This window comes from Drosophila takahashii, chromosome X (genome assembly GCF_030179915.1).
Source record: "Drosophila takahashii strain IR98-3 E-12201 chromosome X, DtakHiC1v2, whole genome shotgun sequence".
NCBI classification, from domain to species: Eukaryota; Metazoa; Arthropoda; class Insecta; order Diptera; family Drosophilidae; genus Drosophila; species Drosophila takahashii.
In genome coordinates, this window is record NC_091683.1 from 15,268,313 (window position 1) to 15,281,483 (window position 13,171).

Genomic DNA, 13,171 nt, shown 5'->3' on the forward strand with positions numbered 1-13,171 from the left:
CCAGAGCTTAAATTCTAAAAGTTCTTTCAAATAAAAATTAACACTCGATTAGAGATGGCAAAGCTTCGATAACATTGTCGATTTGCCAGTTGCACAATCGATAAATAAAAAGTTAACAAATAATATTTATTTATATTTATATTCGAGTCTTAACTTTTTTTCTTGCAGTGTGGTTAAACGTCTTCCCGGCTGGCAAACATTTGCCGTGCGCTTAGTTAACGGCCTGCCACAGGTACGCGTACCGGTTGCCGAACATGGTTGAGTGCCTCTGACGCGGAGCGGTGCGAATTAAGCGCAAACAAACAGGCGCCAGCCACGCCCCCTGCCCAAGTTCCCCCTTTCAAAAGCCACCCTCCCGAATGCCCACGCTCATGGATTCCCAGTGTTGGGAAAGGTACTGTGTTTTTTTACCTAGGTAAGGTAAAAGGTATTGGGCAAAAATAAATACCTAGGTAAGGTAAAGGTACTTAAATTTCCCAGTACCTAGGTAAAGGTAAAAGGTATTTATAAGGTATTTTTTATTTTTATAATTTTTTTGTTTTGTTCAATGTAATCATTTAAACTTAAAATAAGACTAGTTTTCAGTTATTAGTCGTCTTAATCAAACAATATCTTTACATTTCATTTAAATTTAAATGTTTTAATTTTTTGCATATATTTTTAAAACACGCGGCATGAATAATTGTATGCACGTATCACTTCATTAATGTATTTATGAAACCCTCATGTACATATTTGGCGCGCAAAAATTCCGTATGTAGAAACATTGACTATATATTGTGCATATGTATATGCCGTTTGTTTACTTACATACGCCATTTTTGCGCGCCAAATACACTTTGGTTTCATAAATAAATTGATGTAGTGATGGAAACATACATACGTGCACAAAATTATATAAAATAAAACTGCGATTAGTTTTAACTTCACAAAACAAACAATAGAACGGCTGAATTCCAATGACTTTTAATGCTGCGTTCCGACTATTACAATTTCGAAACGAAACGATACAATGAAACGATACTACAGTGTCGCAGTCAGATTTGGCTATTTTAAATCAGATCAATGTTTAATACCTATGTAAGTACCTTAATAATTCCAAAGGTATATACAAATCTGTATCTAGGTAAGGTAAAAGGTACTCAATTATTTTTATACCTAGGTAAGGTAAAAGGTACCACTAAATTGTACCTAGGTACGTACCTAGGTAAAAGTATCTAGGTATGTCCCAACACTGTGGATTCCCAAAGGCCCATCAAATACACGCGTGCCGAGCACCTGAAAATCAGAGTTGCCAGATACCTAGTCGGAAAAGAAGCCAAATCTAAAATAAATCTAAAATTTAAGATTCTTTTCGAAATGTTTAAAATTTATTTTGGAAATATGACGTAATGTTAAGTATTTTTTCAATGTTTAGTTTATTAGGATACAAAATTTGTAACATTTTCAAAAATAATTTTTTAAATTCCATAGGAAATTATTTAAAATAATATAATTATATTTGTGATTTTGTGTGTGGATTTTTAAGGCTGATTAACTAATTATTTAGCTTTTTAATTTTTTTTTAATGCTTTCAAAATAGCTATATTTTGAATACGAATATTGGCAGCTCAGCTGGGAAACAGGACCAGGTATTAAGCAACGTTCGTGAGTCCCTCGGCAATTGGTTTGCCGCTTTTGCTATCATTTTCAACAACTGTTACAAAGAATTGAGAAGATGTGGGGGGTAAGATGTGGGGTTAGCTAAATGGGACACTCGATCAGTGAATTACCCAGCAAAAAAAAGTTCTGGAAAGATTTTAATTTGTATTTTATAGTAGTTTCAAAAAGGTTAATTGAAGTTAATAATTTTTTTATTTATGAAAAAAAAAATGTGTTTTAATATTTTGTTAAGAATTTTAAAGGGCTAACTGCCCTCGAAATAAACCCTTTAAGAACCTTAAGAGTTTAAGATTTTTGACATACCCCTGGGCGCTACCCATTGACCTATTGAAACAGTTGAGGCTTGAAAAGCATGAAGCCATGATTCGTGAGTGGCCAAGAGAGTCCAAACAGCAGCCCAGTTCGCTTTTCCTTTTGCCATTTCCCCATTTTCCCAGGCCCCTTTCACTTTTCCCCATCCCTTTTCCTGCGTGGGCGCGAGTTGCGATGATTGATGACAATGTCGGGGAGTCGCTTATCCCGGCCTTTCACTTCCCATTCCCAACGAAAAGCCCTCCTTCAGAAAACAGCAAGAAATTATTGGGGTTTAGGCCAGGAATTTTTAAATCACTGTTAAACGTAAATAATTTTATATATTTATCTAGATATTATCTACGTAATTTATAAATATTATTATCTTGCTAAGATCCGTTTTCTCGTTCTTATTTTACTTTACTTTTACTTTAAATTTAATTTGGTACCGAGAAATTGGCTCTAATTTGTAATGCTTTTAAAATCTTCATATTTGTTCATATAATTTTAAAATGAAAATGAAATTTTTTGTATTTTCTAAAATTATAATTTATTTATTTCAATTTTTATTTTCTGTGCATCTGAACCATTACGTTTTGGGGCACACCTGCTAAGTTTCGTTATGGCTGTTGTTGTTATTCCTTTTACTTTTCTGATTTGTATGGATTTCCGACTGGCTCTTTCCTTTTTCCCCTCTTTTCGCGTGGGCTCTTTTTTCTTTCTAATGTTTATTTCATTTTGGTTATGCCCCTGTCTTTTTGGTTTCAGTTTCAGCCGGAGAAACATATGTAAAATTCATAAAGCAACGGGGCAACTTTTCCCTTTTTCCAGTTGAAGGGGACTTCCCTCGTATTTTGATCCGCAGTTTTTGGGACATCAGGCAAACATTTTGGCCATGGCCAAGGCAAACACAAACGGCAGAAGGACCTGGACCGCTTTCTCGGCCGTTCTTTGTCTTTTTTGCTTCCCTGGTTTTTCTTTTAGCCGGTCGCTTGTGTGTCCAGCATCCCAGTTGCGTTTTTGCTTGCTTTCAAAGCACGCATTCACGCAAGGCCACACAAAGAGAAAACGCACGATATGGTCACACTAAGGTGAGGTTGGCTTTCCGTTTTGATGGTTCTATAATTTTAATTTAAATATTTTATACCCATGTTTTTATTATATTTTATATTTGTTTCTTAAATTTGTTAAAGAAATTAAACAAAATTTTAATTTTTTTTTTCAGATGACATTGTGCCATGTTTCTTATTGTGCAAACCTAGTGGAAAGTTGGGTTTAAGCGGCGAAAAGTAAGAGAAAGTGCCGCGATTGATGGAATTCACTTGTGTTGGGCTAGAAATGTACAATTGTGGTGGCTAGTAAGGTTTTTGGATGTTTCGTGAAAAGAAGAATTTGTGAAACAAAACGAGAAGATGACATAAAAGGATGTAAGACGTTAGGATTAACCTTTTATTTGTTGGGAGAATGAAATGTTAAGTGTAGAGTATTTTAGATAAATAAAATATGTGACATCCAATTTTGAAATATTTATAGAAAATGTTTTAACAATAAGTATATTTATTTAAGTTGGACAACTGATTTTATGAATTCATATTAATTTATTCTTGTGCTAAAAATTCAATGCTTCGAAATCAAATCAAGTAAATAATTTTTTTTATTTCATTAGTAATTTTGTGTGAATTTTGATAACCCAACTAAATTGCATGGTCCTAAAATAATCGTCTTCTTAAAGAAATTTCGCCAGCGATGTTTAGTTGTTTGTTGGTATTTGTGTGTGGGGGTGGGGGTGGGTGTTGGTGGCCGGCTAATGTACTCCCTCTGCTGCCTGGAAAAACAGCGGCCATTTTCGTGGGGAAAACCCCTTGTTCCTTGTCGCTGTTATGCACAAATGTTTGTCTTTAAATTAAGCTTCATTTCGGCAACTTTATGCGGCCTGTCCCTGTTTTTGCAGTCCCTTCCGCCCCAAAATTCGACGTGCCTTGCTGCCACTTCATTTTCCGTGGAAAACGGGGAAAAGCGGGCAAAACCTCGGGGGCGGTTGAAAACGAGAAATTCATTTTTCAAGTTGTAGACCGGCCTGGTCGGATGCTGCTGCACGTTGAGACTTTTACTTGTTAACGGGGTCATAAATCATGCGTGAAAATATCGAACGGGAAACAGATTTCCCTGCTCACCGCCCCCCGCCCCCCATTTTTCGCCCACCAACAACACAACAAACAATGAAGAGAGAGAGCAACTCAAGCTGATGCAGCGACACTTTTTGGCCAATACACGCAATCCGTGTCCGAGTTTCGGACTGTTCCGAAAAACCAAAATAACAAATCGAACAAAAAATCAGGGAAAAGGGGAAATAAAACCATATCCTGTGAACCCTTTTTGGTATGCGTGCTAATAATCGATTTGTTTGTTTGTTTTTAATTTCTTCTTCATCTTCTTTGAGGGGTTCTGAACTTTGACTGCTCACGTAGGACACCAAAAACCCAAATCCCGAATCCCAAACTCTTTTTGGCTAATGTGCAGCTGCTTCCGCTTTTTGGCCCATTCATCGTTTTTCTATTTGTCATTTTTGATACCCAGTAGTTTTGATACCCAGTAGGGTATGCTTGAATAGATGTAAAGCTGTGTGACAAGAATGAGAAAATAATATGATATAATACGGGGCACTTATTTAAAGGGCATAGATTTTATTATAGAATTCTTTATTATTTTAATTCAAATTTAAAAAAATTATAATACTCTTTTTAAGAGGTATTTATAAGAAAGTCACTGTTTTTTGTTTTCTGGTGAGTGCTTCTCCCCTTCTTTTTTTTATATAGCATCGCAAAGCTGATTTTATAACGATTTTCTTTTCAATACCTGGGTATAAAAAAAAATAGGTTCGAAGCCCCCTAAAAACCAGAACCACTCACGTGGTTTTGTGCACTGCGTGGCTTTCAGTTAGTTCCCTTAGTCCTTCCCCTACCCCTCTTGTTTTTTGCACCTTGTTTTGTTGCTACCTGTGCTGAGTTTTTAATGAAAATCACATCAAATCGATATGCACAGGACGAGACCCTTTAAGCCATCAGCGGAGAGGAGAGCCCCTCGCATCCTGACCATCCTGTCGTCATCGCCATCGCGCTAAACTTGAAACGCTCCACAAAACGCAGCTCAGCCCCGAGTTCTTTTCCTGTTTATTCAGAGGCGTCGCCAAGGGGGCTCGGAAAGGTAACGAAAAAATATATATTTAATATAATCTAAACTAATATAAAAGGCTGCATAAAAAACTGGAAGTAGCTAAATTCAACCAGAACGGATTGACCAAAAAAAATTCTAAGATAATAAAACTTATATATTTATTATAAATATTTATTATTCACAGTTTATATTGGTTTATATTCATATTTTGTATCCTTAGTTCAGCTTTTGTTTTAATAAAAACATCGCAAAACTCCAAGGTAGGTCTTATAATATTATATATTTTTTTACTGCTTGTTTTGTAATGTGTAATTTAAAATTACAAAAAGAACCAAACATTTTAAGATTTATTTTTTCTGTAATTTTTTCTCGTATTTCCCCAGTTTGTCTATTTTTAAAGCCCTTATTATTTAGCACCCTCAAACATTATTTAGTTGGGAATCACGACATACTTGAGGAGCGTTATTTATTTACCACATTTTATCATCGACACCTCTGAACTCTGCAAATGCTTTCAGACTCTTCAATATGCACCGGTGTATTTTCAACAAAGTGGATTAGAATGGTCCTTATGACCAGGCATGTCCAGGACTTCCAAAGGGGCAGGGGGACTTTCAGAGGGTCTGCGGAACGAGAGACAGCAGTTAGATGAATGACCATCGATGACTAGATGGAGCATGGAGCCACAGTAAACTGCGGTTAAGGTGCAAAGGGGCCAGATAGAAGAAGACAGAGAGATATTCGGTCGAAAGAGAGGGGAGAGGGGGTATTAGCCTCCAATGCATTTCATATTTTTCTGTTGCGATGGTAAAACCACCGCAAAAGCTCAATGGCCAAACGATGGCCCAAAGCAAAATCACTGCCAAAGCCCCCGGAACCAAATGAACCTGCACCTTTTTGGGGTTTGGGTTTGCCAGGATTTTTATGCCGTTCTGTCTGGAAAAAAGCCTTTTACCTTTTACCCACTCGTACAACTATTTTTCGATATGGTTTTTAATACCTTTACCAAATGGAATTAAGAACTCGTGGGGTACTTTAGCTAATTCAAGCACGATAATTGAATTAAATATATTATTATTAAAAAATATAAAAAAAAATTCTTTATTTAAAATAAATATTTGTTGAATAAATTTAAATTTATGAATAAAAAGTGTATATTTTAAAAATTGCTTTAATTAACTTGTGACTAGTTAGAGCATTAAATATGTTTTTTCAAACGTTTGCTGAGCATTTAGCTCCCCCTTTTGGTAACATTTTCTGTTCTGTTGGTATTTATTTTATATTTGATTTTCGATTTGGTTGTGTCTTCTGTTCTTTTTTTTTTGATTTTGATAACGTAGTATTTTGGTTTGTTGTCGACTGTTTTATTTTTATTTTTGTTTGTTTGTTTGGGTACAGATTTTTGGGAGGTAGGACCGCACAGCCACTGACAAATTCTAATTGAACTCCGGTGCAATTGGCAGGGAAAAGTGGGTGAAAAGGGGGTTTTATAGGGGGCTTTATACATAGAGCGTAGGGGATCTTGTTTGAAAGGCGCTTAGCAAGCCGAGACAAGGCAGAACAAAAATGTTTAGTTACAGTCGAATGACAGTCGCCTTTTTACCCCCTCCCCAGAGTTTTGGCAACTGTCAAAATACAGATGCATGCCAGGGGCGTACTATGAAGGGGGTGGGGTGGGGATCGGGCGGTTTTTAAGGGGACAAACAAACAAACAAATAAACACCGCAAACGTGAGACGAACCGATGATGCCGACACATTCGTATACACACGGGTTAAGCCGCTAGTCATTCGTTGATTGCTGTGCTATTTCTCTCTCTCTCTCTTTTTATCTCCCCTCTCTCTTTCACCCGAACCATGTGGCAGGCAACCAATTAGGTGACCCTGTATGACACTCGCCCACCTGCCACGCCCCAACCACCCACAAGCCCTTTTGACAGGGGTCAAAAATGTCAGTGAAAATGCAAACTTTTTCCATTACCTTTATTTAGAAGGTATATTGTGCTGAAAGTTACGTTGAATAATGAAATTTAAATTTCATTGAGTACTGATAACTTTATTAAACCTCGTTATTGAAGGAGGAAACACAGAAATGCTTTCGATAAATTCATAATAAATATGTGCAATTTTCGATTATATTATCGATAGACAGTTTAGGTTACGGTTTCAATTTTGGTAAATATATTTCCATATCAAAAATTCTAATTAATATTATTCAACAGCGACTATAAAATGCGTACGATAAATTCAAAATAGAGTTGAGAACGGTTTAGGTTTCTTTGTTTTTTTAAACTATTAAACTATTGATTAATATTATTCTTTAGCACTTATAAATGTTATTAAGTAGGGTAGCTTAGTGTCTAAAATTTCGACTTTATTTCGTATTTACACTCCAGCTGCATCCTTCGGCTTCCATTTCTGGCTGGCCAGAGTTGAACGCACATTTGCGGTGGCCATTCGGCTTGCCACTCACTTACTCGCACTCGCAGCCCGCAATGATGATATTGATGCACTTAAACTCCGCTAATACACTGGGAAAAATTTCAAAATGTCAATTTGAATAAATTTGGAACATTTGATAAAAAATAAAGATTTGTTAACAAACGAAGGTAAAAGTTAATACCTGGTTTTAAAAATTAAAAAAATATATATTTCAAAATCAACTTAAAATGTAATTTTTCTCAATATTTTGCTCTTGCCACCAGGTGCTGCGTTTTGCATGTTGCAGATGGAGTTGCAGTTGCAGCAGCAGCAGATGCAGTTGTTGCTGCAGCTGTGCGCCTAATGAGGATGGGCAGCAATGCGGCACGTAGCATCGGTGGCAACATCGGGCGAATAATCATCATATGTCCGGCGGAAGTGGAGCTGCCCTGTAACTCCCAGACTTTCGACAGTCCTTCAGGCATTTAAATAGTGGCCAAAAAGTTAACAAAGCACATGAGAAAGGTCAAATTATATATATTTAGTAAATGAGAAATTTAGCAAAAATATGGAAGTTATTTTTGAAAAATCATACACATTTTTGAGTAGTGGAAAATTTTTGTAATATTTTTATTTTATTTAATTTATTTACAAAGTACCTCTTACAATTAAATTATAAACTAACAAAGAAATTTTACACAATTATGAAAGTAATTTAGGAAAATTTATAAAGCATTTTCTTTTTAAAATACCTCTTATAAATACACCTACAAATATTAAAGATATTTTCCCCCAATCCTAATTAGCCCAGTTCCACAACAAAAGCCCCCAAAAAGTCCAGGTGGAAATTTCCTTGGGGCAAAGTTCACATGTCCTCTCGACCAGTGAGTAAACTAACTGCCAAAAAAAAAACCAAAACGAAAAGAAAAACCGAGATGGCACACGCACACTGCCTGTGTGTGTGTGCTTGCGTGTATGTGTGGTAGTGTGTGTAAATACGTCAACAATTTTGTGCAAAGAAGGATTTCAATTTCCTTTAAGCGGAAGCGCGCTGTCAGTTTCGCATTTTGCGCCACAAATCATCAACTCTATCTGGCCCTCTGTCCATGGCCATGGACTTTCAACCAGATACCATATAGATTGCAACAACACTGCACTTTTTTGGGGGGGATTGTGGGGGAGGGGGGGGATGTGAGTGAGGAGAGGGACTGGGGGGCGTGGCAGGAGCAACAGCTACACATCATCCATCCATCCATCTAACAATAAGCGTCCAGCAACAGCTCCTACTTCAGGCCAAGAAGCGGAGGAACGGAGCGAAGCCATCCATCTAGTCAGCCATCAGTCAGTTTGGGGCAGTTTTTGCATCGTAAGTTGGGGCTACACTGGGAGAAAATATGTATGACTAGGAGCTATGAACCTGTATATATTATTACTGCTAGGAAATATGTTTCCAATTCCCATACAAGATTTTATAAAGATATTATTATGGGCGACATAAAATATATAAAATAATTATCTGTATTTTAATTTTAAAAAATCAGTACTAATACTACCATTAAAATTTGGTAATCAACAATATTTTCGTATCACATTTAAATTAATTTATTTGTATATTTCAACCCGAAACAGTATGCTATCTTAGGCCAAAAACATTGTATTAATTATATAGAAAACATGATTTTAAAAATCCTTAAAATATTTAACTGATGTTTAAAATATTGTACTAAAAATGTACCTAATAAAGTATTATATTTTTATAAAATTAAAAAAAATATTATTATTTAAAAAATTATTAATCTCTCAAACTAATAACCCCTGCAATGGATTAATAATTTTCAGTGTATTTCTGTTTGCACTGGGGCTTGTCCAACGGGGGGCGGGGGGCGTGGCTAGGTGGACCCGGCCAGGGTGAATTTATAGCAAAATGTCAACAGTTGCCGCGTAAATATGTAAAATTGTTTGTAAATAGCAATTTCGTTTTTGAGGCCGCCGATATGCCGTCGATGCCGAAAAGCAAACGATGTGCGTCAATCGAGTGCAAAACGTCGAATGTGGAGGAGAGCAAACTTAATTTACCTTCAATTATGCGAGAGGTGTTAGAAGGAGCGACGGGGGAATATATAGAGCTTGTTGATCTCGAACGGAAGTCAGGTGAGCTTTAATGGCTTCAAGTTTCGGGCATTTTTATGAAGGTCTCAAGGCAAAACCACCATGAACAACAGGTCGTATGAGCTATTTTATGCCAGTATATCACTCATACGCAGTGGTGCTTCACTGTTATTTCTAAAAAAATATATAAAAATAATATATATATACAATTTCTTTATAAAAATAAGAATACCAATAATTAAGTAAAAAATCTAGAATTTATTAAACGTTATCAATTTAAATAGACAACAGGTCGTCTGAGCTATTTTGTGTCTGCATATCACGCATACGCAGTGGTGTCTTTCGTTTTTTGAAATAAGAGTACCAATAATCAAGTAATAAAACTAGAATTTATTCATTTTGGCATCAAGGATGTATGGCTTCAATGGCGAGCGGCATGGCGATGGCCAGCTGGACCTTTCGCTCACCCTCCACTTCCAGTTGGCGATTCATGATATCCTCCGCCTCCTCACCCTCATTTACCCCGATCTCCGAGTGCCAGCGGTGATAGCTGTCGATTCGCGAGGTCAACGGAAAGGTGCTGCACACAGTGGTCAGACTGGAGTTCCGACTCAGGTCCTCGGCGTGCTCCAGCTCCAGCTCGAGGTCCTTGCTGACCGTGGCCACCTTGCCGCGATCCTGATTCACATCCTGCATCTGTTGCTTCACATCCATTATTATTATTAAGGATATTTTTTTGAATTTTTATCACTAAGTCAGGGCCCAATCGGAATTCAAAGGGAATTTATCAATTTCGGTTGACAAATAATGCAAATTATATTTGGATCCAAAATAATCGTAATATAAACTTAAATTTATTTATAAATATCCTTAAAATTTTTTGTTGAATTCTCTAATAAGTTGTTTATTTTTTAAAGTTTTAGAAGGAAAGCAAAGCGGATAAAGTGATGCTGCAACTCCAAATCGCTTTTGCATGCAGCTGACCATGAAGGAACCGCCTCCAGCTTTCTCCTTGACTTTTCCCTCCCCCCACCTCCTTGTCAAATGCCAAATGCCACGCCCACTGACCAGACCACAACGCACCGCCCACTTCCCCCGGGTCAGCAACCTTGATGGCTGGCAGTGCGTTAATTGATTGTTCGTCTGGCCCATCATTATCGGCAGAGGGAAAGTCCTCCCGATTTTGAATCTGGCACATATGGCAGGACGAGGGATGAAAGAGGAGGACGAAGGCACACAGACGGTTAAGGCTGGATAGTGGCCATGCTGATGACGCTGATGGACAGCAGTCGGTGAATAGGGTGAATGGCAGGGGAAATGGCCGAAACAACCAGTGTTGACAAGGAAATTGCTTCCATTTGAGGAAGCCAACAATGGTTTGAGTATTTCGTTTGTTTCTTTAAAAAACAGAGATATTTAGTTGGAAAAATCAAATCATTCAAATTCAAATTTGTACCAAAAAAAATCCTGATTTTCTACCCAAAAAATGAAGTATTTTAATCATAAAAATTGAAATAATGATCCAAATATGGAATGCCATACCTCGTAAAACTCGTAATAAAATTCCCAATAAATCTGCATTTAAACATGGAAATTTTTAGTTTTTGCCAATTTTTACAAAAAATCATGACGTAACCCCTTATCAAAAATGTGAAAATTGGGTCAAATATTTATTTTCTTAAATCTTGCAAAAGTTTACTAATGTTAATTATTAGGTTGTTAGCTGCTCAAAACAGCTTTCCTTTTTGGTTTGGGACCATTTTTAACCAAGTTACAAGTTGTTGGTCATAAAAAGTTATAAGTTATATAAAAAGCTATAGTTAAAGCTAATATATTAGCTTAGTAAAAACACATTTAAAGCACAATTTAAAGAGTGATTCATTATTTTCAGCCGGCAAAAAAACAGAAGAAATCAAAATGGGAATGAACCCTATTTTTCTCCCCTTTTGCACTGGAAACGCACTTGTAGATGCCCGCAAATGATTCGATTTTATCGATACTTCGATACCGTTTCGCTTTCCCTGGTGCGACAGAGAGGGGTGCCGGGAGGGACAGGGACAGGGAGAGATAGATGTGGCAAAAATCGGCATTGATTGTCCGTCCGGTTCATTGCAATCGCTGCAATTTAAGCGGGCAAACTTTTTGGCTCACTTCGCTCCGGTTGCTGCCGCTCCTTTTGGCCCTTTTTGTTTTTGGCCTACATAGAACACGGATATGAAACGCCGACTCTATCTATCGCCCCATCTCTCTTGTTCTTGGCGCTACACTGGCCAAATTAAATTAGGACTTTTGCTTCTCATAAACAAAAATATTTGACTTTTAGGAGAATTAGAAACAAATAAATATTAAAAATTGTTGAATGATTATTTATATTTATACCCGTTACTCGTAGAGTAAAAGGGTATATTAGATTCGTGCAAAAGTATGTAACAGGTAGAAGGAAGCGTTTCCGACCCTATAAACTATATATATTCTTGATCGGGATCACTAGCCGAGTCGATCTAGCCATGTCCGTCTGTCCGTCTGTCTGTCCGTCTGTCTGTCTGTCTGTCTGTCTGTCTGTCTGTCTGTCTGTCTGTCTGTCTGTATGAACGCTGAGATCTCGGAAACTATAAAAGCTAGAAGATTGACATTTTGCATGCAGATTCTAGGAGTTCCTACGCAGCGCAAGTTTGTTTCAAAAGGGTGCCACGCCCCCTCTAACGCCCACAATCGCTTATATACGATTTTAAAAATTTCAATATTATGGAAAAGTAAAAATGCAGTTTTATTGTGTTTATCAATACCTATCGAAATGTAGAAGAAATTTTTTAAATTGGACCATTCGTTAAAAAGTTACGGCGGATCAAAGTTTTTCTCCATCTCTTTCGCACTCCCTTTAGCTGAGTAACGGGTATCTGATAGTCGGGGCACCCGACTATAGCGTTCTCTCTTGTTTTTTTTTCAATTTATTTTGTAAAATTTAAAAACTAAATTCCTAATTTATTTGTTTTATTTAAAAAAACACAATAATTAGTTTTGAATTTCTAATTTATCAAAGTGTATTATATGACCGTCTCGCTCTGCGGACTGTAGCCGTCTCTGTCTCACCGCAGTGGAACTTTTTTAATACGCAACACGAGTGACCCGCTTGCGGACAATTGGAATTGTAACTTTTGATTAAATTCGTTGCAATGGCAACCGGGTGAAAAATCGAAGGGAACGGTTGTGAAGCGGGTAAAAAAGGGGTGGTGCGGGTAAAAAAATGGGGTGGACCGGAAGGAGAACCGGGAACGCTTGTGTTCAAGGCAAGCCAAAGGATAAACTTTTTGCGCTGGTTTTTCAATTGCATTTGATTACCTTGTTGCGTGGGCGGACACTCCGCTTGTTGCTCTCTCTCTCTCTCTCTCTCTTACCCGCTCTCTCTATCCATCTCTTTCCCTTAGCTTTTGGCTCTCTTTCTTTTCAATAAACTCGGACCGTAACGCCCACTTTCGGGAGTTGTTTGGCCACCACTTGTGAAATCAATTCGAAAAC

General features: G+C 37.2%; 1 protein-coding gene across 1 annotated transcript; it reads right to left on the reverse strand.

Annotated features, from left to right (window-relative positions):
* Window positions 1–10,030: 10,030 nt before the first annotated feature.
* LOC108062282 (uncharacterized) lies at window positions 10,031–10,457 on the reverse strand. Its single transcript, XM_017148877.3, has one exon. It carries the CDS (start codon window positions 10,367–10,369, stop codon window positions 10,061–10,063), a length of 309 nt encoding a protein of 102 aa, XP_017004366.2. The 5' UTR covers window positions 10,370–10,457; the 3' UTR covers window positions 10,031–10,060.
* Between the last annotated feature and the right edge of the window lie 2,714 nt (window positions 10,458–13,171).

Excerpts from the sequence above, each read along its gene's own strand:
- LOC108062282 (XM_017148877.3), bottom strand. The coding sequence starts at position 10,369 with ATGGATGTGAAGCAACAGATGCAGGATGTGAATCAGGATCGCGGCAAG.